This window comes from Colias croceus, chromosome 22, assembly GCF_905220415.1.
Source record: "Colias croceus chromosome 22, ilColCroc2.1".
Lineage (NCBI taxonomy): Eukaryota > Metazoa > Arthropoda > Insecta > Lepidoptera > Pieridae > Colias > Colias croceus.
Window position 1 is genome coordinate 1,324,600 of NC_059558.1, and position 27,310 is coordinate 1,351,909.

Genomic DNA, 27,310 nt, shown 5'->3' on the forward strand with positions numbered 1-27,310 from the left:
ATTACAGAAACGTAAATTTTAATTACGTCACACAGAGGTTAAATTTTAACCCCAGTATTATAATTCTAAACATTCTAAGTGTATTGCCTCCACATATGTCTACAATATTAATTTATCTCCCGTCTTTTATCTAATATTTTGGAAAATAAAGTTATTGTTTTATCCTCTATATCGATATTCTATCTTTGGAAATACTCCTAGTAAATCAATCTTATGATAACCGTTATAATAATGTGAAACACGTGCTCTTAATTATTGCTTTTAACTTAATACTTTTCACGTGGCTATGGTTTAATAATAATCTCTTTATCTAGTACCATCGCATCGTCGTTTGTTTATGGTGTATTTCTATATTTTATACTGTTTATGTTTATCTGTGTTAATTCCGAAACACAGTGCTGTAATTTCTTAATGATCAAAATCCGAATTAAAAGAAGATTAATTTTTCTATTTACCTGGCGTCTTTTCTTTGTTTCTCTTGCAAAGAAAACGTATTTGACCCTTCTATAAATAGTTTTATGTCTACGTTGATAGCTTGAATAATATTGTACTTACATCACACCTCATAAAATCGTACGACGTTATAAAATGTTATTTTTATTTAAAAACACCTGAAGTATACGATCGATGCAAGAGACCGGTCATTGAACTCCGAAAATTCAGTACATTGGTTGTTTTTGCGACGAATTCACCAGTGCATGCTTCGCTGAATAGAAAAGTAAAAAATACATAATGATATAACCGATTGCAAAACCTAGATCGTTTTGCTGATTAATGTATCAAATAGCGTGAATATTAATTATAAAATGGTCATTGTATTTAAATAACCTGATTAATTGGTCCAAACAAATTTAAACCTGGCTTTCAATCCAAAAAATAGCAAGCTTCACACTTGGTTGTTCTTATTCTAGAAAAAGTTATGCTCATATCGTTAAGAATATAAAAATAAACAAAATTATTCAAAATGACTTTGTTTTATCTAAAAATATAAACAGTGAAGACCACGCGATAACATTTGATAAAGTGGTCGATCGTATTTTATCCGTAACGTTACATAAATCATGTGTCATTTTCATGTTTATATTTACGTGCTAATGTGAAAATTTTATATACATGTATAATGTATTGACATTTAATTACAATAGCTATGTATTGTACAATGTTGTGTTATATACGCTTTTGGTGTACCTCAAGGTCATGTTCTGAGGCCATATTATAATTGCCATTGCAAACTTATATTTAATTGAAAACGGACAAGACATACGAATGTCATACACAATTTTTTTATATCTTTACTATCAAACTTAGCAGTAAAATCTATGAATATAGGAGTAATATTTACGTTTTAAATTACCTATTACTAATCTTCGTTATGTGTATAATCAGAGTATCAATAGTTGTAATGGAATGAATGTAATGCATTTAAACGTTACTTCGTCTAACGATAATTAGTTTGTTTAAACTCAGACTAAAATAGTTCATGAAGATGAAAGATAAAATTGATGAACATCAATTTATAAACAGCTCATAATTATAATGAGGAAAGGTAATAAATAGATCGGATGAGCATGTAGCGTTCTAAAATTGTTTATTTTCGGCGAGTTACTTATGGGTTTAGATAGTTGGATGCGTCCTGTTTTAATTAAACAAAATTACAAACATTGAAAAATTCCCAGTTTTGCGATGTATTCTTTTATCGATAAAAGGTATCATCACATAAGTACATCACACATCCTAGCATCGATTCGTATTATTAAAAATATATTTCCAAATAACTAATAATAGTTATACGTCTGCTATAAATGGTAATAAAATTAATTATCGTGATAAATATTATCTTTGTTTATACTATAAGCACGTACAATATTATTATTTTCTAACGTATCCTCACTTCAGCATAATATTAATTGAAAATTGTTGATGTAGGTTAATTTATTAGAGGAGATTAGAGAATTTGAATTGCAAATAAGTAGTGCTTACAAACGCTACTATACTATTCAGCCTGTCGTACTCACATCAAAGCTATTGAAATGCAAGTGTCAAGAGCAGGGTCCCCCTTTGCTGATGGTTTAAATAAATGTGTCACATTCTCCCATGCAATATTCACACTTATCACCTCGTCCCATGACCCATTTTTACGTGGACAAAAACAATTGCTCCATTTCAGCACCGCATTAGATTGCGCGCGCATCCTTCGAATATCGAATGGCCAAGTCATTTTCCTAACCTCAAATAACCTTAAAACAGCTGTTGTATTTTCTAAATATGCGTAATAATACGTTTCGGAGCTAACGCTGACCGCGTGAGGACGCGTCGGGAACGATTACGAAATGATTTAATTTTGGAACCGGCGATATTACAACTTACGTTTTTTTCGTCTAGTTTCATTCAGTTTTCAGACAGACTTTTCGGCGTTCAGTTGCGTTCGGAAAATAATAGTAATTTCTAATTAATTGTAGTAAAATATTATCATTGATTTTTTTCTTTTCTATTGTATATAGGTTACATTTTTAATCGTTTTTATAAAAGTATTTTGTGTGTTGTGATTTGTGTGAAACATGAGTGTTTGTTTAAGACGGTAGTGTGAACATTCATTAAAATGGAAGACTTGGATTATGACTTCGCGTATGAGTGTCGGGTTGGTATTATTTGAAATTAATTATAAGATTTTACTTCCTGCTAAATTTAAAATATAGTTTGAGTTCGTACTAATTTCCAAATTTGTTATACGTCGTCAGAGAAAAAGGGATTATACCTGTACGAAAAAAAAAACAAATGTTAATAATGAAACAAAATTCATTCTTGTTGTTACCTTAAAAATTAGTTTATATTATTAAAATTAGAATTAAATTTAAACCGAGCTAAAACTATAATATAAGAATAAGTTATTAATAATTATTTCTAGGATTGTTATAGAATTTTCACATTTCAATCTTCCATATTTAACGAATTACAGCAAAATAATATACAAGTCGATAAGGCTCAGTTTATTTCTTTGTGAAATTTATTTTTTAATAAAAATAAATTTCACAGTAAAAATAAAACAAAAAAAATTATGATTCGGTTTAAAGAACTTTATTAATTTGATTAAAAATATAATCATATTTTCAGCGCCTCGTGGAGGCAATGGCGCCGCGCTCAGCACGCTCGTTCCGTCAGGAATTCAATATGCAAGACGTAGCAACCACGGAACACACGTATACAACGCATTACACAACAGAGAAGTAAGTCCATGTCCAATATAAACTCCTAAATACAACAATCATCATTTTACGTATCATTTACCATGAAATGCAACTTTTTTCTCCTCTCACAGATTTGTCAGGACATCGCACACGACAGAGCTAGACGGTCACACGTCAGTTAAAACAATGACCAATGGCAAATTAAATTCCCCCAATTACACAACAAAAACAGTTATAGGTGATGACGACAGACCCGATATTAGAAATCTTAAACGAGTACACAAAATGTACGAAGGACCAAACATTATAGAATCCAGGGGTATCGTCCATCCTGAAACTAGGGAAATCTTGACCGTTGGTCAGGCTATTAGTATGAGAATATTAGATGTGCGAACAGGAAGGTTGCTATCTTCCCCTGACACAAGACAGACAATAACAATAGAACAAGCGGCAAAAGAAGGCCTCATCGATCCTAAATTAGCTGCAAGACTAACAGGACCTTGCGGCATGACGGAAGATGGAAATGAAGTCACGCTCTTAGAAGCAATTCAAAGAGAGCTGTACGATGCAGAACAAGGTCTATCAGACCCAGCGGAGAAACGAATTAAGGTGACTGTTGAATCTGAACCCGGACAAGGAATGAGTATATCGGATGCGGTGAACCGCGGTCAGGTCGATTTACAAAGGGGTCTATACAGATTGCCCAACGGAACTTACATTACTATTGCTGAAGCCTATCAGCGGGGCTACCTCATATACAATGAGATTATCAAAATAAAATCGAGCGCTTTATCTCTATCTGACGCAATTAGCCACGATCTTGTAGACAATAACGGTTGGATTTTGGATAGGAACTCGGGTGATAGATTCCAATTAGATGTAGCTATTAAAAATGAACTGATCAATCCAAATATTAGGGAAGTTGTCGACCCTAAAAATGACACAAAAATAACGCTTGCTGAAGCGATAGAAAAAAATATAATAAATACAAAACATTCGAAGTACATTCATAACATGACTAAGGAAAAAATGTCTTTCAAAGAGGCTGCTAATAAACGATTTATTTGCAAGCCGATGACGTTGAAAGATGTTTGTGATAAAAATTTAATGACAAATGATGGTAGGATAATATCTTCTTCAAATAGGTCACACCTCACAATTTTGGAAGCCATTTCTACCGGCGTCCTTGATAGTGATACTATTAAATGTGTTACTGATACGCAATCTGCCCAACTTCTTACACTGTCAGAAGCACTAGCGACTAAAATAATTTTACCTGATAATAAGTTCCGTGACAATTTAACCGGTGAAATCTGTACCATACCTGAAGCAGTAGATCGCGGTCTTATAACATCAGTATCGCAAAAATCTATATTCGATATAGACGGTTTTAGAGATCCTAAAACTGGAGAGTTTGTTTCGTTTAATGTAGCGCATAGTAAAGGTAATCTTAAATACGCTAATGGTGAAACGTTTTTAAAATCGGAAAGCGGTGATTTTGTATTCTTAGAAGATTGTACAAAAGTATCCACTATAAGACCAGAAGTATTAGAAATGTTTAGTAGAAAGATAGGTGTATTCGAAAATGAAAAGGAGTTATCTGTACTTGATGCCGTTTTTAAAGGCATTCTCGATCCGAAATCGGGTTACTTACTCGATGTGAACACTAAAAAACCCATTCCGTTTAATAAAGCAGTAGAAATCAATATGATTACACCAGAGGGTGCCGCTTTGTTAAATTCACTTTTAAACATTACTCTTACAATTCAAACTGTCACAAAGACTGTTAAAAGGTATGTCACCGTAACGAATACTAGTGAAAAACACAGTTCCGAAACAGTTATTACATTCTCTGAAGCAGTAAGACGGGGTCTTATAGATGAAAACACGCAAACGTTTACTGATCCCACTACTGGCACTGTTTTCCCAATTCAACAAGCTTTAGATGAAGGTCTGTTAGGTGTTGATCAAAATGATCCTCGTGTCGCTCGAATTTCTGATCGCGTAACGAGAAAAGATCTAATTCCTGGTCAAGTAGTTGAATTAAAAATAACTAAAAAATCATTCATAAAAGAATTACCACCTAGTCCTGAAAGTAAACTTCAGGAAGACCACCGACCAGAAACCATTAAAAGTCCCGATTATGTTAGGGAAACTAAGCAGCCGCGTGAAGCTGTCTCACGAGAAGTAAGAACTGTTACTTCAACCTCAGTCGCTAGTGAACCTTCCGTTACGTCATTGACTATAGAGAAAAATACAATAGAACTACCTCGCGGAGGTTGGTCTCTTAAAGACGCCATTCAACAAAATTTGTTCGATCCAGTTAATGGCATATTTATTATTCCCGGTACTGACAGAGTTCTTGATTTACAAGAAGCTTTAAAATTAAATTTAATAAACTCTGATTCTGCTTATGTTATTGATCCTAAAACTAAGAAAGAGCTTCCTCTGCATGCAGCTTTAGAACTTCACATTTTAGATAGTAGGGGTCAATATAAACATCCTAGCGGCCCGTTGACAATGAAAGATGCCATTGATAGACAATACATAATTTTCGTTCAACTTACCACAATATCTAAATCTACACAAAAAGTTATAACAATAACGTCTATGGCAGGTATGCCTGATAAAATGGAAATATCGGAAGTTCATGATAACGCCGGAGGTATTCTAATTTCTGAAGACCAAACAGCTTTAGAACCAGTTCAAGTAGAACCTGGTGTAATATATGATCCTTCCACAGCACTAGTTATATCTACGACTTCAGGTACTTCTGGAAATATAATTGAAGCTGTAAATCAGGGTATTGTACCGAAAAAGTCAGTTAAAGTAACAGATCCACAAACAAAGAAGCTCATTTCATTAAATGAAGCAGTAAATAAAGGCATTATTGATAAAAATACTGGTGAATACAGAAATAAATCAGGACAAAAAATTAGTTTAGCAGATGCCACAAAGATAGGTTTGATAGCTGTCTTGGGCGCACCACTTGTTGCAGCGTCAAAAGTTATTCAAGTTGTGAAGAATACTATGGTAGTAGACCCGAATACGGGTGAGGAATTACCGTTGGAAGTAGCTTATGAGCGTGGTTTAGTTGATCCGGCAACTTACAAAAAATATGAAGAATCTTTACGAGCGAGAACTCCGAACGATGATGATAACATGACAATGGACCACTCTACAACTGAATCCAATATCACGATCAGAAGAGTAATTACATCAACTGTAATTGATCCTAACACGGGAGAATCTATTTCAATTGATGAAGCTCATGAAAAAGGTATTATTGACTCAACCACATATAAAAAATATAAGGCAGCAATTAAAGATACATCGCCATCAGACGTAACCAATGTTGATATAACAACTAAAGGAATATCAAAGCCCTTGTCAGTGGGAGCAGCAGTATCAGAAGGATTTATAACTGTAGAGTCTATACAAAATAGTTTAACGATGGATAGAAATAACGTTGCAAAAACATTAGGTCAAGATAGACTTATTAAACAAGAAGTTGTAGAGATATCTAAAGTACAGCAAAATGATAAACCAAAATACATTAATAATGTTTCATCATCTTCAACTGGAAAAATGACCGGTGAATTAAAACCTAAAGTATTACAAAAACTAAGAAGACACGTAATTTTGCCCTCGGAGGCAAAAGATAAAAAAATAATTGATGAAAAAACTGAAAAATTGTTGGACGGAATTAAAATGCTCAAAGAGCAAAATGGAGATCCTATTACACTTGGAAAAGCAATCGAAGTAGGTTTGATTGATGCGAAACAGGGAAAAATAAGAGATCCTGTGCGTGGAGATGTGATTAATATCAAGGAAGCTATTAAAAGAGGTCTGCTGGATGAAGAGGGTCAAAATGAAATATTACTTCCGTTGGCTAGAAGCTTAACAATCCCAGAAGTATTAGAACAAGGTTTGCTTGACCCAAGCACCGGTAAAATTATTCACCCTGAAACTGGAGCTCATTTGAGCATAAGAGAAGCTATTATTTGTGATATTATTGATCCCTTGTCGTGTATCTCAATCGGTCCAAATAATTCGATAACAATCTGTGAAGCTATTGACAGAAATATTATTGATCACGAAAGAAACGCTGTCAAAACAAGCGAAGGCCCTATAGATTTATTATCTGCAGTAAACATGCAAGTTTTCCCCGAATCAAAGATTATTTCGGACATTCCTCCAGCTGCTATGACCCTTCCAGTTGCAATAAAACAAAATGTGTTAGATCAAAAAACAGGAATATTCAAGCATCCACTTAAAAATGAAAGTATACCGGTAAGCAAAGCGGTCGATAGAAATTTGATTATGGCTATTCCATATCCTCATGATTCATCGGCAACTAAAATTGACGATGCAATAAAAGATGGCTTAATAGATTTTAATAATAGCACCTTTACTGATCCAAAAACAAAGGAGCGTATGCCTATTGATAAAGCTTTGGAACAAGGATTACTCGTCGTGAAACCAAACACAGACGTTAGTGATGTAATAACGACAATTACAGAAACTTTTTCATCGGAACACACCGTAACAACAAAAATGGTAGAACTTTTAGCAGATTATGTTTTAGTTAGTGCAAATGAAGTACAAAATATCAAAACCGGTGAAATTATCACTATGGATGAAGCTCGTCGTAGAGGAATCGTTCGCGATGAACAAACTAATAAAGAACATTTTATTACCAGTGACACGACTTTTAACTTTGGTGAAGCTGTTGATCTAGGCTACATCAATATTGAAAAAGGTACCTTTACACATCCTAATACTGGTGAAATTTATTCAATAACAGAAGCAGTGAATAGTGGATTATTAAATACTGATGTTCCACAAGAAGCAGATAAGAAAACACCAAAAAAAGAGATGGAAATGTTAGATTTGAATGAAGCGTTTGATCTACTTTTTGACGAAAAGTCACAGAAATTCAGAGATCCAACATCGCCAAATAACGTATTAACATTAAAAGAGGCATTAGAAAAGAAAATCGTTAATCCTGATTCTGTAATTTACGATATTAACGCCGGTAGACCAGTTACTGTACAAGAAGCTGTATATACAGGATTAATTGATTGTAAAACTGGTAAACTTAGGGAACCTGAAACAGGTAAATCCGTTGATATTAAAAAGGCAGCTAAAATGGGCTTAATTGCTATTGTAGGTGCACCAGTATTAGCAGGCATGGCAGTCGTAGAAGGTGCAAAAGCTATTTCTAATAAGATAATGAAACCTAAGCAAAATGAGATCACTGTTCCAGATGTTTCAACAACCAAGAAAGAACACGACATTAAGCCCAAACCTTCTATTTCTAATCTAAAAGAGATAGAAACTATTAAGAAATCAAATGATGACGAAACAAGCGCAGTTAAGAAAAGAGGTGATAAAGAATTAACACCGCAAATTGAAGCTAAGTCTGACTCGCAAAATAAGCGTTTACCCGCACATGAACCGTTGGATGAAACAGATAGGATGACTACTTCATCTGAAAATAAAAATATATTACACAAAGATAGTAAAACAGAACCTAAACAAATCAAGCAATTAGAAAACGAAACTTCGAAATTCATTATGAAAGAACAAGAAAGCGCTTTAGGTCAGTTATCCAGTCCCGTTCCGAAAGCAGACGAAAAACACCATTTAAATGACGACAAAAAGCAAAATAAAATTGCCACAGTACCAACAAATCAATCAGAAAAAACTCCGGTATTGGAAACGGAGGAAACATCGAGTCAAAAAGTAACAACACCAATAAATAAGCGTGTAACATCAGAAAACGTCATTGAACAACAACATTCTATTACCACAATTGTATCCGGTGGGATCATAGGGACTGAAACAGAAACAATACCATCCGACAAAGATAAACAGCTTGGTGCTCAGCCTAGTGAAAAGCAAAACATTACAGATAAATTAGTTGAATCTGATTCATTCCAAAAAGCGACTCCAGGAGAGACGGCTAAATCTTCTCCAGGAGAAAAACCCATCGATTCACAAGGCGATGGCACTAAAAAGGAAACCATTGCAAAAGAAACAGGACCTCATGGGGAGACTATTATTGAGAAAACAGTAAATAGCAAAGAATTAATAAATCAAAATAAACTTCCAATTACAACGCAAGATAGTGTTAAAGAAGTGGAAGTAGCGCCTGGTGTTATTTTTGATGCAACGGAAAATAAAATTGTTATCGTTGAGTCCGGTAAAGTGATCGATGTACTATCAGCAATTAATGAGGGCATAATTTCATCGGAGAAAATTACAATTATAGATCCTACAAATCAAAAACAAATAAGTTTAGACGACGCAGTAAGAAAAGGTGTACTGAATAAAGATACTGGAGAAATAAAAGACAAAAGTGGAAACAGCATGACATTTGCTGATGCTGCTAAACTTGGTTTGGTTGCTATAGTTGGTGCTCCCATTCTAGCAGCATCGAAAGCAATAAGTATTGTTAAAGATGCAATCAACGATGACAAGAAACAAACACAAAGCTCGTCGGTCGTTAAACAACCTCAAAATAAATTAGCTTCTCTACCAACTATTGACATTTCAAAATCACCAATATCTGAAACTGATGAAAGTGATTTACTTAAAGTTCAAAAACCAAAGATGGAGTTAAATGGCCAGCAAGCAAGCGATGCCAAAGCTGTATCAGCTATGCTTATAGAGGCGGAAAAACAACCATTACGAGTAATAGAAGAAATAACAGAAAACAATGTTACGAAAGAAAAGCAGGAACCGGTTCAAATTATTTTCGAGAATATACCATTAATTGACGCTATTGCACAAGGTAAAATAGAACCGAAAATTTGTAGAATTATATTAAATGGTACTGAGTTACCGCTGACTGTTCAAGATTCTTTAGACCAAGAGCAAATTAGTAGATTCACTCCCGTTGATGTTGTTTCTAAAAATTGTGTTATCGTTCGTATGTCTAAACCAAAAACACGACTATGTATTTCAACAAAGCTTACTCCCGAAGAACTTTCAGAAATGGGTATATATGATATCGAAAAGCAAATATTTTTGAATCCCGAGACAGGATCCAAAATTACATTTGAAGAACTAGTATATGGCTTGAAAGTGTTTGATCCCAAAGCAATTTTAGTAAAGGACCTGAGTTCTAAATCAGACGCATTCATTCCGTTTGATGAAGCTATTTCGAGGCCCATTATTGATAAATTAACTGGCCATATGGTTAATCCAAAAACAGGAAAACGTGTCTCATTTTTGGAATGTGTACAAATCGGTTGGATAGTGGAAAAACCCGAAGATGTTACTATCACAGAACAATTCACAATTGAATCTGCTTTAGAACAAGGCCTCTATAATGCCAAAACCGGGGAAATTCAAGATGCAAATAGTGGTGAATTGATTCCTATTTCAGAAGCTATTCAGAAAGGTATTATTGATCAAGACACATTGCACATACTAGTTCCAGGAACTAATGAAACTCTAACTTTATCAGATGCTTTAGAACGTGGAATAATAGAAATAAACAATGGAGTCATTATCATAATTGAAACGCAAGAAATAATTGAAATCACAGTTGCCATTCAACAAGGTATTCTTACCTTTACACGAAGACCTATTTCCATAAAAGCTGCAATTGAAAAAGATATGTATGAACCATCAACAGGAAAAATTAAAGATACTACTACCCAACAATTAGTGACAGTTGGTGATGCAGTCAATAAGAATATTATTCATCCTACTATTTCTGAAATCAAGGATACGTCGCTAGAAAAATATATTCCACTATCAGAAGCGCTTGAAACTAAATTATTGAATCCTGAAACAGGTAAAATTACAGACAAAAAGACTGGTAAAGACATTCCATTAGACGAAGCACTGAAAAAGGGCCTCGTGGCAACAAAATCTATAACATATTCTTTGTTTGATATAATCGAATTAGGTTACTATTCTCCGGACACGTGTAAAGTTCTTGACCCTAGAACCGGTGAAATTATAACATTAAATAAAGCAATCGAAAATAAGCTTGTAGATCCGTCTAACGTTAGAATAAAAGACGACAATATTGATGCAGTTATTAGTTTTGATGAAGCAGTCAAGTCAGGTCTTGTAGATTTAGAACAAGGCGTTATCACTTCGCCTCACTTAAATTTCAAAGATGCTTCTGAAAAAGGGTACTTGTTTAAAGACCAAAAGCCCTGGACATTACAGGAAGGGTTAGTACAAGGTTTTTATGACCCAGAAACAGGTCTCCTAACAATTAATAATGCAACAATGACTCTTGAGGATGCAATTAAAATTGGTAATATAAATCCTGAGGCGCTTACTGTTAGGAACTCTGTAACTGGGGAAATAATAACTCTCAGTGATGCAATCAAGGTAGGAATAATAGATTCTAAAGAAGGTAAAGTAATGGATCCGGTTCAAGGTGATAAGATATCTTTAACAGACGCATCGGAACGTGGTCTGATTGTTCCAGCAAAACGCAAACTTAGTTTACCTGAAGCCGTATTTAAAGGTTTCTATGATCCTAAAACTGGCAAGTTTTCACACCCACAAAGCAAAGATAAGATTCAAACTGATAGAGCTATAAGAAAGAGAATGATAGATCCTCAGTCAACTTTAGTACACGTAGGTGGGAAAGTTATACCGTTTGAATTCGCCGTGGATAAAGGTATTGTAGATGGTAGAACAGGTACTATTCTGTTAGGTGAAGAAAGAGTAGATTTTAGAGAAGCATTTGAGAGAGGTATTTTAGTTGAGGTGCGACGACCATTATCACTTATTGAGGCGCTCGAGAAAGGTGTTTACAATGAAATCACAGGTCTCTTTATGGACCCACAAACTGGTAAGAAATACACCCTTTCGGAAGCTATTAAAATGAATCTCATTGACCCGCAATCTGTTCATATACAAGATAATAGACTTGGTAAGTGGGATAAAATCAGTATTGCTGAATCTATTGAAACTGGGGTTATAGATGATAATACAGGTAAAATTAAAAATATTAATAACGATAACGAGGAAATTAGCTTGCGTAAAGCGTTCGAAATAGGTTTATTAGTCGACGGAAAAGCTCCTATAAGTTTACAAAGAGCACTACACCAGGGTATTTATGATGATAACACCGGTAAAATTATTGATCCCATTACAAATCGCAAAATTACACTGCACGAATCTATCAGGCGATCTATAATAAGTCCTAAATATCTTTGCTACTTCGATAAAAAATCTGAGAAACCTTTAACTTTAGCGGAGTGCTGCCGTAGTGACATAATTGATCGTAGAAGTGGTAAGTTTAAAGAACCAAGTTCTGACATTCAAATACCTTTGTCTGAAGCAATGAGCTTAGGTCTTATTGTTGACATAGAAAGCGGAGGGTTCTCTCTTTATGATGCGTTAGCTATGAATATGTATGATATAACGGAAATGGTATTTATACATCCCGTATCTGAGAGAAAAATACCGCTTGTAGGTGCAATTAACGAAGAGTTAATTAACCCTGAAACATCTCTTATTAAACATATTCCCACTAGCAAATATATTAAATTACCCGAAGCAATACAAACGGGTATCATCGATGAAAATCACAGTGTTTATATTTTGCCTAATGGTAGTCAAATAAATCTATTAGATGCTAAACATCGGGGCTTAATTGTTACTTCAAAGAGGGATCTTAGTTTAGAGGAAATAATTAAGAATGGTCTCTTTAGGGCTGACAATGGAAAAATAGTAGATCCTAGCAATAATGAATTTGTTGATATCAAAAAAGCCATTGACATCAGGCTTCTTAATCCTGAATTAACTGTTGTAAAAGACAGTTCTACCGGCAAATTCAAACCATTACCAGTAGCTATTCAGCATGGCGATGTTGATATTAATAAAGCAAGAGTACTTGATACTAAAGCAAAGAAAACTTACAGTCTTGATATTGCATTTGATAAAGGTCTCCTTGTTACTGTTGTACAACCGCTCACAGGTCAAACTGTTTCAAAACGATACGTTCCAGACACTTCTTCTTCTAAGGAGCCGTTACTACGTGAATTTACTTTAGACGAAGCAATAAAATATGAATTTATAGACCCAGAAACGGCGTTAATAAAAGACCCACACAAAAATAAATACATTCCGCTTAAATTAGGTATCGCTGAAGGCATAATCGATAAAAATGTTAAAGGTATGTTTGATACACAAAGGTCAAAAACACTTTGTTTTACTTTTGAAAATAGTTTGATAGTTTACGTTAGACAACCACTAACGTTTGAGCAAGCGATAGAGGAAGGTCATCTTAATATCAGTAACGCTCGGTTCACTGACCCAGAATCCAACGAAGTACTAACGATTAAAGATGCCGCGATTATGGGATATATAGATCCAGATACTGCGCTCATAAAAGATAATCTCAAAAAGAGGTTAGTTAAGCTTCCCGAAGCGTTCCGTAAAGGGCTAATGGATGCTGAGAAAGGCAATATCCTAGACACAGAAACATCAAAACTAAATACGTTAGGCGCGGCTATCGAATCAGGTCTCCTTATGACGCCTAAGAAGAGCTTCAGTCTCATTGAAACAATCAATTTTGGAATTTATAATCCAACAACTGGAGCTCTTAATGATCCGTTTATCACAACAAGCGTTATTGATCGAAAGAGATTGACACTAGGCGAAGCAATTCAACAGGGAATTGTTGATCCATCTAGTACAGTTGTGAAAGAACCAGAGACAGGAAAAATATTGCCATTGGTACAAGCGATCGAACAACAGCTTATCAATCCAGTCGAAGGAAAACTAACCATAGATCCGAAGAAAGGAATCAGTCTCGATTTAGTCAAAGCGTTTAAGAAGGGTTACTTACTGCCAGCAGAAACGAGGGTAAGTTTATTTCTTTATTTAAAATTGTTGTGCTTTTATAAAGCAATGGTGTTGCTTTGATTTTCCTTTTCCACTTTTAAATGGTGAACTATCTTGTTTAAGCGTGTGGCTTAAGTATAGCATGGCACAACACCCACAAACATATTATATCGATGGACACATTATATGTTTATGACAAAATTTCAACCATTACCATTAAAACATAAGTCATCCAAACGTCTTTTAGAGTTTTAATAATTCGTAATTAAGCACGTACACATTGTTATTATAGCATAGAGAATGTTTATTTTCACTGATTAATTTGACTTGTGATATGTAATTATTTTCTTGCAATATTTGATTATTATATTTTCACAATGTTTGCTTTCTCTTAGTGATTGTGAAACTTTTTGATTATCTTTAACCTGACTTGTGTTCGTCTTTAGATGCTTAAGTTTAGGTTAGTATGCTTTACAATTGACGGTTTTCCACATTTTTTATTTTTTGTCTGGGACCTTGATATACCCAAATATAGTATTAAAATATTATTGAAATTAATGTGTTAAACTTTTGATGGTATATGAAGGTTTTCATAATGCAGGGCCATAGTTTTATTGGAAACGTTCAATTGCAAAGGAAAATGTGCTTTCACATTTGTAATAAGGCTCGATGTATGTTGTTTTTTATTTCCAGCCGTTGCCTGCGATGCTAAAGAGCCCTTTTGAGCTAAATCGTGAATGCTTGCCTTTGAGGGATCATATTAACGACGATTTAAAGAACCATCACCGTTTCGCAAAATACCTAACATCCATAATCACTTTGTGCTAAGAATGTTTAAGAGAGATCGAAAAGGACCCAATGTCCTGACCTGTGTCATCGATCTTTCGCTTTCCTATGTTCGCTTTCTCATTTGGAAACCAGCGATGTATGACGGCTGGGTTATTATTATATAAATCGATTAGCGTTATGACTTTACGTTCCGATGTACTCATTCCGTGAAACGTATGTTTGTTCACAATATATTTCGGAATACATGAATGACGCTAAGTTATATTGATGTCGGTTATAAGGCGGAATCTCGCGGTGCAAACATTCACAATATCAAATGGTAAAACATTTTCTCCGAACACAAATACAAAGGTAGTATTTATAAATTCATTATCGTCTTTTAAATAAGCGTCTCGATGAGAACTTATTTCATTTGTTGTCGCATTTTCTGTTGTTTATTTTTTATGTTTGATATTATGATAGAACAAATGAAATAAGACCTCTCTTTGAATTAAGTACAATGTTATCGTTAAAAATCTCATCTAAATGTACATTTACTATCTTACGTTACTTTACAAACAACTTGAGTTTCAGATATCTCCTGAGGTATTTCTTTTCTTTTTTATGCTCTTAACATTTAACTCTAATACAAAGTTATTAATAAAACTGAAGATGTTGATACCATTACTATGCTCTTACTGATTGCAAATGTCGAAATGTTTTTGCTAACCTTTAATTTTGGCATTTGCAATTGTGTTCACAGCTTGCATGCCACGCTTCCTTGCACTTTTGTTATTTACTGATGCACAAATACATTTTGTGTTTTTCTACCATCACGCTCTTTGTATATTGGATGTCGTGTCGCATTTGTTCTAGGCATCGTTTCTACTGTGTAGTTGTGCTTGTAGTTAAGGCTTCTTGGGTACTAGACTATAACGTCTTCGACTTGAACATTCAAAAGCGCTCATCGTATATACCACTGTTTGTATTTCGCACCTTTTAGATTTACAGTGACTGACTGCACTGCAAACTAGTTAGATGCATTATGTACAAACGCATCGTAGATAGTGTAATTATGACGCTATGGGCATGTTAATAAAGCCCATTTTACAATGACTTATTTAGATTGTTATTAACACGTTTGTATCAAATGTAGCAAGCAGTCGAAGAGAAGTACAGACTTTGCGATGAGACTCTATCAAAATTGTTGGAATGGATCGCGGTTGTGGAAGAGAGGCTGGCTAACCAAGAAGCTGTTAAGGAAGATATGGATGAACTACGAAACCAGATCAATATACTGAAGGTATGGCTAAGCTTAATAAATTTTCTTTTGCTACATTCACGGTACTTAACCGCCAATCCTTTTAAGTAAAGATGGCTTATGCCAATAAAATTGAATTCTGCTACCTTTTTTTCTTTTACATTTTGTTTCTTACCTTATATCTTAATTGCAGTTAATAAAGGATGACCTAGAGAGCCACCAGCGCCAAGTGTCCGCGTGCGCCGACCAGGCCAAGCAGCTGCTCGTCTCCGGCAGTGATGTGTTGGCGCCTCATGAGGTAAGAGATGATTTTAGATACATAATCCTTGGCTAGAGTTAATAGAAATTGTAATTTGTAAAAGATAAGTTTAGCTTGGTTTTAGAAATGATATCGTATTTAAATTGATGATTGATTGTCGTTGAAATATTTGTTTATTGAAAAAAATATTTTGTAACGATCACAAAATAAAATTGGTGCCCTATTGTTTTATATGAAATTCATACTATTAAACTTAAAAAACGTATTTTTTACTTATTCATAGGTGGCAGCACTGGAACGCGGTGTGAGACAGCTCAAGCAGCGCTGCGACAGGTGCACAGAGAAGTGCGATAAGATGCTCAGACGACTTGTCGTCGCTAGAGATGAACTTGGCAAATTCACGTAAGTTAATTTGTAACTTATCTTGACTTTGGTATAAATCATACAGGAAGTATTCCATTAGCAGAATTTCTTCTTTAACTCAACTTCTATCATTACCAATACAACCAAAAATTTCCACTAAATGATTTGCACTCTTCACTTAAATGATAATAAATAACTTCCAGGAACGAATTAAACGCCTTCAACACCTGGATGGACGGTGCGTTCCGTACACTAGAAGATAAAGAAGTGGCTCTCTCTAAAGTGGACAATATTTCCGGAGAAAGTAACGATGTACGGGAATTCGTGTCTGATGTTATCGCGCACCAAGCGGACCTGCGGTTCATAACTATGGCCGCGCAGAAGTTCGTCGATGAGAGCAAGGTATGAGTAAAACTAGATTAAAGGCTAGGTTTACAAGAAGTAGATATGCCAGAGTATATGAAAGACCAGATTAACCAAATTCTGAAGATCTTGGATAGGATTATTTGTCATTTATATCTGGCAGACAAGATAACATATTCTGATGTTGTGAAATTGATGTAATATTAATGTTTTTTACATATCGGAGAAGTAGTAGTAACAAGGTTATTTCTATTCCATCAATAAAGTGAACTTTTACTTTATTAATGGAATAAAAATAACCGTGTTACAAATACGCACATGTTATAAATTAAGAAAAATTTTCCAGAGATAAGTATAGATTGGGCTATTAATTATTGAATTATAAATAAATAGCACTGGACATTATTAAATTTGGTGTTGTTTAAACTTGGTGGGACGTTTTCGAATTACTTATTACAAAATAGAAGTTTGACGTTGATTTGTAAACATCATTCCTTATGATCTTTACATATATTTTTTTGGCGAACTGTTGAGCTTTTTCATTTAAACGTAAACTATAAAATGACTGATTTGTCCGTGTTCTATACAGGAATTCCTATCAATCCTGAACGAATACCGAACATCTCTGCCCACCCGTCTTGCGCACGTAAGCGCTGGCGGTGAAGGCGCAGTTCGGGAACGGGCTGGACTTGCTAGACGCAGACACGCGGAGTTGGCTGCACGAGCACAACGATTGTTGGATAGACTCAGAGCTGCAAGTGAGGGGGCTGCTAGGTACTCGGATGCGTTGCAGAGGGCACAAAGATGGATGCATTCGGTGAGTCGGGGTAAAATAGTGGAGGGGGGAGGGGGAAGAGGGAGGGAAAGTATGTTCGGTGAGTGGGAGGGAAAGGGGGGTAAAAGTATGGGATGGTATGAATGTGCGTTTGAATGATGATTTGCTGAAGTATTAAATGATATGAGTGCACGTTTTGAGTGGTGGTGTATGGAAGAGTGTGTACAGCTAGAAGAAACGCAGTTAGCTGCGCGTGCGCAACGATTGAAAAAAAAAGAAAGATATGTACTTGACTATGATGGAATATTTAAAAGACAACCATTTATTTTAATAAATTTATTTATTTCTACTTCTGATGCAATATTGACACTAAACCAAAGTCAAAATTCACATATTTTACGTCCAATTGTATGCATATAAACATTATAACTATGTATAATATATTCACATTCTAACAGTTGGAGCCGCAAATCCGCACAGTACTATCCGAAGCGGTGGCTGGAGACCCGCGCTCTGTTGAAACACAACTGTCCAGAGCGAAGACGTTACACAGCGAGATATTATCGCAGGGCAGACTCGTTGATAACGCTAAAGATGTAAGTTGGAATTGTAGTAAACACTTTTACACACACATAATTATGTTGGAATAATAACAATGGAAAATTTATTAGTACACACACATTCAAATATACACACAACTACAAAGCATTATGCATGTAATGTAAAGATACATTTCCACACACACACACACACACACACTTTCTATTTTGAGAACTGTAACTATAAAACTTCTATAAAATGCTCATTTATACATTTTTAAAATTTAGATATCATTCAGATTTGTACTATGAAAAATATTTAAAATAATTCCTATAGCATTACTAGCTTTCCGCCCGCGGCTTCGCCCGCGTTTTCAAAGAAAAACCCGCATAGTTCCCGTTCCCGAGGGATTTCCGGGATAAAACCTATCCTATCTCTCAAGTTGGATCGAACTGCACATGGTGTGCGAATTTTATTATAATCGGTTAAGTGGTTTAGGAGTCCATTGAGGACAAACATTGTGACACGAGATTTATATATATTAAGATATATATATTAAGATGACCTGTAAAAACATGTGATATCTATGAATAATTAAATTAATAAAAATTCCTGACTATACTTAATTTACCCTAATTTATGCCCTAATCTTGTTTCCAGGCCTGCGACCAGCTAGTAAAATCGCTAGAAGGCAACCTGACACCATCAGAAATACGTCAACTAGAAGTGCCCGTCATCGAGTTACAGGAACGTTACGGGGAGATCAGTGAAGCGATAGCGGGCAAGTGTGGGGAGTTGGAAGCTGCGTTGTTGCACTGCCAGGGGCTACAAGATGCAGCTGAGACTCAGGCCAATTGGTTGGCGCAAGCTGAGAATAATTATAAGTGAGTAGACATAGTAGTAAATGATAGCCCATTGAGCTCCAAGCGGCCCGATCGGGCCCAGAGACACAATAGAAAATCTATTGTGTCTGTGGTTCCGGGACCTGAGTTAACAATGTTATGACGATTCAAAAGTGCTTTCATAAGAAGTCTTATGAAATAAATAAATGGTTAACCCCCCCCCCCCCCCATTTTTTACATTTTAATCGTTTACCCGAAGAATTTGGCAAAGCAAAAAAAAAATGTCAAATAGTTATGAAACTAATATGTTTCGGCTAGGTAAAGTTTTTTTTTTTTTTTTACACCAAATGAGCTATACTTTCACCCTTTTTAAAACTATTACACGTATTAAATACATGTTCTACAATAAATGTACCATTTTCCAGGAGTCAACAGTCAAAACCCGCGTCTCTAATTCGCGAGCGTTTAGACGAGCAAATCCGGGAACATCGCATGGTGCAAGGGGAAGTAGAAGCTAGACGAGCTGCTTTAGCGCAATTACCGGCTGCAGCTAGAGAAGCTGCTAGAACTCCTTCTAACGCTAGAATAGCTAATAAGCTGGAGCAACGCGCTCAAGACTTGTATACTAGGTGAGTTTAACACAAGGTTTAAAAGATAATAGACAATTAAAAAGGTATACTAGGTGAGAAAACCAGGTTTAAAAGATAGTAGAAATTAAAAAAAAAAAGTTTGTGTCGAGCACACGTGTCAGGAGTGAAACTTCTTTGGTAAGAATCAAAGATAGCAAAATCGTCGCCGTACGTCACGTGACGGTATTGTCATGAGACCTTGATATTTTACTCTCAACGTGCATAAAGACATTTCACTTCAATAAATGCAAATTGAAGAAGATTCTTGAAATTTCCAAGATTTAGTTTACCATTATATTTATATTGGCTAAAAAAATGACATGCATAAGGCCAAATATGGTCGGGTTTAATTTAATATGACTTAAATTGCGAAGAATATAATTATTTCTTTTTATTATCTTACAGATACGAGAAGCTCGTCGAACGCGTGACCCACCGCGGTCAGTTCTTAGACGAGGTGATGTCAGAATTGACCCAATGGACCAACCAAGCGGCTAAACTTGATACTGCCCATGCGCAGTTGGTTGAAATGTCAGATGGAAGGGAATTAGCGCGTCTGTCGCAGGCGGAGCTCGCCGCACGACTGAGCGATTTGGCGCACGCTAGGTGATTATATTGATTTTAAATTTGAAACTACCCGCATTAACAATTTATTGTTTTTTTTTTTCGATATGCGTAAATGTATCATTTTGACGTAGAAATTGACTAAACAACTAACTTTGCTAAAACATAACGTCAATTCATGTCACCATGTTTTCCAACCCAAACATGTTTTCTTTCTTTTTCGTCTTCATCAAAGAAATAAACATTTTAAATACAGTCATATAAGGAATATATAGCATATTTTACTTTTATTGATTCACTAACACAGGAATTAAAAAAATATATTTTCTAATAATTTATAATATATTATTGTCCAGAGACAAGAACATGCCGCTAGTAGAGGAATGCCTTCGCGCCGGTCGACAGTTGGTCGCCAAGAAGGATGTCACAGACACGCACGTAGTTAGGGACAAGTTGAAGGTAAGATTGAAAAATTGTTTAAATGTATAGGAAATTAGAGTTTTTGGGGTGTATAGGTTTGTTAATTATTTCTTGTAAAAGTAATTTGGTATTTAGAATGGGTAATGGGGATATAATATATTTGTAAGTGGTTTTAGTGAGATGGTTATGACGAGTTAAAAATTTGCATGCAAAAAATGTATCGACACCACCCTTTATAGTATATTATTAGTTCGAATTTCACTTAGCTTTGTTTGATGCTTAATTGTTATTTTACAATTTTTTTAAAAAATAATCTACAATTAATAGTCACAGTTAAATATCATTTATACAATTCATTTTTACAGGCCATAGAGAACCAATGGCGTGACTTCAACACAAGTCTGGAAGAGAAACAAAAACTGTCCAAGCAAAAGAGCGATCAATTGAACCAATACGAAACTCTGCGCTCACAGGTATGTTTTTTTTTAATCTTAAATTGATGAATAGAACTGCTGAACTGAGGTGGCTCAAATGATAGACACGGGTTCAATCCCGCTCAAAATTTAAATGAATGAACTATAAATTCTTTATTGCACACTAAATACAAAATAACAAAATTTATGTTTAAAAAACCTTTCCAGTTTATTTTCTGTAAATTTACTGATAATTTTACCTCTAAGCATTAGTATTTATTAGCTAATGTTTGTGGGGTTTGTGTTTGTCAAACTTTTTCACTTAATAGAGCCTTGCGAAAAAGTCTTACTAATTATTTTTAGTTTTCAGTTTCGAACCCAGTGTTATAATTCTCATGAACCAATTTACTAAATGTCTATTTTCCTAATTTATTCTAAACCACAAATCGTTTCCAGGTCCTAGAATGGCTCCAAAGCATGGAGACCCGCGTGGCCCACCTACGACCGGTCGCGGTCGACTTGGACGTGATCAAACAGCAAATGGACGAAATACGACCAATCGCTAAGGATTATAGGGACTTCTCTATTACTGTTGATAAGGTAAAATCAAACATTTATTTATTCAATTAGACTTCTTCTAGAAGCACTTTTGAATCGTCATTACATATTTTAACATTTACCACCGATTCGGAAATCAGTATCTATGGAGAAGAACCGGCAAGAAACTCTACCTATATATTTGCTCAATTGTAATGATAAAGATTTGTGGAATTTGTATGGAAATGTAGATTTTTTTTTAATTAGGGTAGTTGGTGATTTGGTTATATTGTTCTATCTAGTTATAATTTTCATTGCATTTTTTTGCATAATTTCAATACATTAGCATATATCTAACTCGGTTTAATTTTCCGCTTCTTGCTAATAATGCAAGGGTACCCGTATTATTCAGTCCAATTTGACCAAACTATAAAATATATAAAATATAAAATAATTAAGATTTTCGTTTTTTTCTCTGAAAAGATCCATCTCTTAAAACAGTATTTGGTTGATTATTTAAAAACCCAGTATAAATAGCTAATGCTTTCTTTCTCAGTTGAACGAAGCAGGCGCAGTCTACGAGGCATTGTCTCGCGGTGAAAGAGCAGAATCTCCGCGTCGCAGACACGTCTACAGCCCTACAAAGCGGCATACACCTAGTGAGTATTAGAATTAATATATTTTTATTATTATTCTTATTTTATTTAGTAGTAAAACGTACGTCGTGGAAGAGATAACAAACAATAAATTAAAAGCATTCGTTAATCTTTTTGTCATGTAACATTAGAAAGTGATATAAACTACGGTTAAAGTAGTATAGTAGTAGTAACTAAAGGTTAAATGTAGATAACATAACTGTTTAAATTTGTTATATGATATTGTGAACAACAAGTTTGACTATTCCACAGCGTTGGAAAATATAAAGTATCTTGTACCCACACAGCGTACTCGCCACACACGCCTATTCCACGTGCCGGCTACATCAACTAATTATCTAAAAATGTCACCGTTCTACAGGCTCCCAGACATTTATAATAAAAAATTCTCTTCTGTGGATCCCTTCTATTTGTCACGTACTAGTTTTAAAAAGCAAATCTTACAATTAATCAATACAGAAGCTCAGCTCACATAATAATATAATAAATTAGCATTTTACACTCACTGCTATTACACTCACACATTCTCATACATGCACTTTCACACACACACTCACACACACAATCACATCCTACTTACCAGGTCTTACTTAATATTACATTAAATTGGTTTTAATTTATTATGAATTTGTAGATTTATAACATTTTCTTTCTTTATAAATACTTATTGGGCTTGATCAATGCTTACCTTCAAAAAATTAAAATCCCTTCTCTGTAAGTAATATCATATTTTGTAAAATTCTTATATTAGTCTTTGTTCACATACGTATATTATTTCACTACCTATTGGTTATACCTTTTAATTGGCGTAGCTTAGTATTTATTCATCTCAAAAATTGTATCACTAGCTGTAAGGTACCTTATTATAAATAAATAAATAAATAAATATACACGTACATAATACATACACATTACACACACACACGCATGTACGCACGCGTGTGCGTACATTCACACGTACGCACACGCATATACATTATTCTTTCATTTTCTTGCCATTTGATTACTTTTCATATTAACTACATATACAGTAAATTACTTCACACTGGGGAAAAAAATGCCTCGACGCAGTGTCACCAATATACGTCCAAAATTAAGTATAAAACTCAATATGGCGTCTAAAATGTAGTTTTTAACTTATTTTCTCTCCCCAGGCCGCACCCTGGACACGCGATCCCCGTCCCCGGGCAAGGGTGGAGTGGTGAGTCCCGCGTCAGCTCACTCTGCGTCAAGTGGGTTCTCATCCAGACGGTCAAGCCAGGATGGGTTCCATCTTGAAGGTATGTAGTTTTATGGTGATCGTAGTTATTTTAAAATTTATGATGTTATTTGTATTAAGGCAACGGTCGATGTAGTGTAAGATTTTTGATTGATTGTAATATTAAAGCTTCTTTAAAATCACTTACGAGTAAGTATTGGAATAAGTTATTCAATGCTATTTTACTTGTATGAAGTTAACTTAGTGTATAATGAATTACTGTGATTACTTTAACTGCTTCACTTGCAGCTGTACTGCCATAAAAATATACATATAAATTCTCTAATCAGTTTAAAATCAATAAGTTCACCAAATTGCATCCTAATCCGTTATATAGCTTTATTATGCGACGAAATAAACAGCTAATATCTTCACGTCAATTCACAGCAAAAATTTTGACATTTATTTTCAACTTTTAATAATATAATTATTCATTTTCTTGTAGATCTATCACCAGTACAACAACAAATATCGGAAATAAACAACCGCTACGAGTTGATCGGAGCCAAACTGTCAGACAGACAGAATGAACTCGACGCCATGAGAGAAGAGGTTAAGAAGCATCTGGATAGCTTCAGGACGTTGAATAACTTCTTAGATAAGGTATTATATATATTTATTTTTCTTTATTTAGGTTAAAAAACGATTATACATTAAAAACAGACATACATTAATTTAGAATAAGTAAATTGTATAAATTCGATATAAATTTCTATCTAAAACTATGTGGGGTGTCACAAGGTACCGCTTTTGGTCCGTTACTGTTTGTTAGCTATATAAATGACTATGTTGTAAAATTTGTTGGACGAGTAGATTGTAGTTGTAACAAATATTGTCTTAATTAATTATGTGATTGAATTTTATGTACAGTTGAAGATAGTAAAATGATAGATGCTATAATATAAATGTATTATTGTTAACTAACTTTGTATTTATAACAGATGTTATGAAGAAATATGAAAAAAGTATTGTAATAGGAACAATATACACAATTAATGAAACAAATATTAAACCTACTAATATTAGATTATATTTTTTAATTATCAGGTGCAAAGGCAATTGCCTAAAGAATCTGTGCCCAGTACAAAGGAGGAAGCTGATAAAATTATCAAACAATCACGTGCCGTTCTCGAAGAGATGTATGAGAAACAGAGCATTCTTGATTCTACCAAGACCCAGGTAAGAATTATGAACTAAATGTTGCACTAGTAGTTTTATTTTATAGTGACAATGTGACGGTTTTTATAAAATGTATTCTAAGAAAATTACAGCTTTACACTTTAAACGAAAAATATAACTTTATATATAACATTTATTTTAAATACATAAATTCTCCAAAATTATAATCATTGAAGGTTAAACAATGACAACATGTCAGAAGTGAAACTTCTTTGGCAAGTTAAATATACCAAAATCGTCGCCTTACTCCATGAAGTGACAGTTTAAAAGCTTACTCTCAACGCGCCTGAAAAAGTTTCATTTCAAAAATGTGTAGTATCTTGAATCTAATGTATTATATTTCAATTCAATGATTCTTTTAAACTCAATCAGGTGCGTGAATTGTTGAAACGCAAGCAAAGTGTGCAAGGCGCTGACCGGCTTCAAGACGAAGTGACCGATGTTGCTTCACGATGGAAGGCTCTGCATGATGCTTTTAAGGAGAAGTAAGTGTATCATTTATATTTTAAGTGTTTGTCTAGCGTATATGTGCTCTTATATTGATTTTAATTATTAGTATATTAGCAAAATAATCAAATAAGGCGGCAATGACTCGGAGACAAGAAATGGAACATCATAGATAAAAATACATTTAAATGAGTATAATCGCAAAAAATTGATCAGGAAAGAAAATCATTATAAGTGAAATAAATGTCCAAGATTTTTTTTTTCATAATTCATTGACATGCTAACTTGAATAATTGACCTAATCCTTTACAGCAATTGATAACGATTTTTAAAATAATAAGATGAAATATACTTACAGTGCTTCTTATTTTTGATGTTATTGTATATTTTTGTTAATACACCATCATTTTGTTACGTATCACCTTCCCAAATAAAAAATAAACGTCAAGAACAAATAATTAACATAAAAGCAATTCCAGGATCCAACTCATGGAAGAAATGAAGGAACTATTGGACACACACAGCAGTTTATCCCTATGGCTCAGTGCTAAAGAGCGCATGATGGGTGCACTCGGACCGATCTCCTCGGATTCGAGGATGGTGCAAACACAAGTGCAACAGGTGAGATTTGATTAATTAGTTGAAGATTGTATTAAAATTGTTTGTTTTGGTAATTGGAAACAAATGTTGTTCGTGGTGAAATTATGTTAAACCAGTTTGACAACTTTATAAAATCTTAAATTTATATAATAAACATTATTATGTTGCTTTTGTTATATTCGATATCTAAATTTACGCACAAAATTATTCAAATGCCTTAATAATTGCTTAAAAAGGACAGCATTAGCTGATCCTGCTGCATTTTGTCATTGATTTTCTTGTTAAAGTTTTTCTTTATTCTTCTTTTGATATTTTTTTTTTACAATTCGGCAATTTGGCATCTTTCCCAGATGCATGCACTCCTTTATTTTGTTTGGCATGGCAAAAAATTGATGATTTATCTTTTCCCCTGTCCAGGTGCAAGTACTCCGCGAAGAATTCCGCGGTCAGCAACCGCAGCTTTCCCATTTACAAGATGTCGCTAGTTCTGCGTTACAGAAGTTGCCCCACGATGACCCTGATGTCAGGAAACTGGCCCAGAAGGTCCAGGACCTGCAGGATAGGTGGAATGACCTGTTGAATAAGTGAGTTGACTGTTTACAAGTTTAGGAGATAAAAATTGGTTGGATTGGGTGTAGAGTTAAAGGAAAAATATATATACTTATAGGTCTATAGATAGAGGTATATTTATTTAGCACCAAATAAGTTAATGAATTAAAATAAATAGTGGAGAAAACATAGGTAGTAATCATGCAAATTAAGTATTTAGTGGCGACATCATTTTCACTTGCACGTGATATTTCCTAATCATCTGGTAGTTTTTAGTGGACAGTTTTCCAGGAGTTTTCAATGCGAAAGTTGAACCAAAGGTAGCAAGGGATGCTTTTAAAGACTAAGAATTGCTGTTTTCCACTATTTTCTTTCGTATCCGAGCACGAAAAGCAAATAAAAAAAGAACTATAATAAAACCGATTTATTATCCAGGTTGGAACAACGTGCAGAAAGTCTAGGAGCAGCTGCGGACACATCTCGCGAATTCGACGCCGGGCTCGAACGGTTACGTAACGCGTTACACACAATCGCTGACAAACTAGATGATGTGTCAGCGAGACAGGAGCCCGCTGACCAGCTGAGGGAGGTTGAGGTATGTGTGAGGAAATTTTGTTGAATTGATGAGTTATTTTTGTTTAGATAGCTCCTTATTGAGGATGGTATGTCTGGTAGTTAAGTCAGAATATTGCTTGCCATGTTTTTATATTTATTTTATTCCTCTGTTGCTAATTTAGTAATCGTCGTATGTAAATTCATTTTATTTTAGGATCATTATTTAATCATTTCCAAGAATAAGTGCCATCTAATTAAACAAATGCATTGAAGAAGCAGCAATGCATTCACAACATTTTTTTAGAACAACCAGTTAA

The 27,310-nt window shown here is 34.5% G+C and overlaps 1 protein-coding gene across 25 annotated transcripts in view; it reads left to right on the forward strand.

Annotated features, from left to right (window-relative positions):
* Positions 1-27,310, forward strand: part of LOC123701748 (microtubule-actin cross-linking factor 1) — a 266,616-nt gene that overhangs the window by 186,524 nt on the left and 52,782 nt on the right. For 14 of the 25 annotated variants that reach the window (XM_045649278.1, XM_045649270.1, XM_045649274.1 and 11 more), the window contains exons 1-21: positions 3,801-14,036; positions 15,940-16,086; positions 16,238-16,342; positions 16,587-16,705; positions 16,870-17,068; positions 17,619-17,846; positions 18,263-18,400; positions 19,005-19,228; positions 19,612-19,815; positions 20,221-20,421; positions 20,736-20,838; positions 21,165-21,272; positions 21,669-21,812; positions 22,306-22,408; positions 23,560-23,685; positions 24,109-24,266; positions 24,711-24,842; positions 25,215-25,327; positions 25,769-25,910; positions 26,307-26,473; positions 26,874-27,033. In XM_045649278.1, the coding sequence (XP_045505234.1) occupies positions 3,825-14,036; positions 15,940-16,086; positions 16,238-16,342; positions 16,587-16,705; positions 16,870-17,068; positions 17,619-17,846; positions 18,263-18,400; positions 19,005-19,228; positions 19,612-19,815; positions 20,221-20,421; positions 20,736-20,838; positions 21,165-21,272; positions 21,669-21,812; positions 22,306-22,408; positions 23,560-23,685; positions 24,109-24,266; positions 24,711-24,842; positions 25,215-25,327; positions 25,769-25,910; positions 26,307-26,473; positions 26,874-27,033 (13,233 nt within the window). In that variant the 5' untranslated portion in view covers positions 3,801-3,824. The other 11 variants (XM_045649283.1, XM_045649291.1, XM_045649282.1 and 8 more) reach the window with 2 other exon arrangements.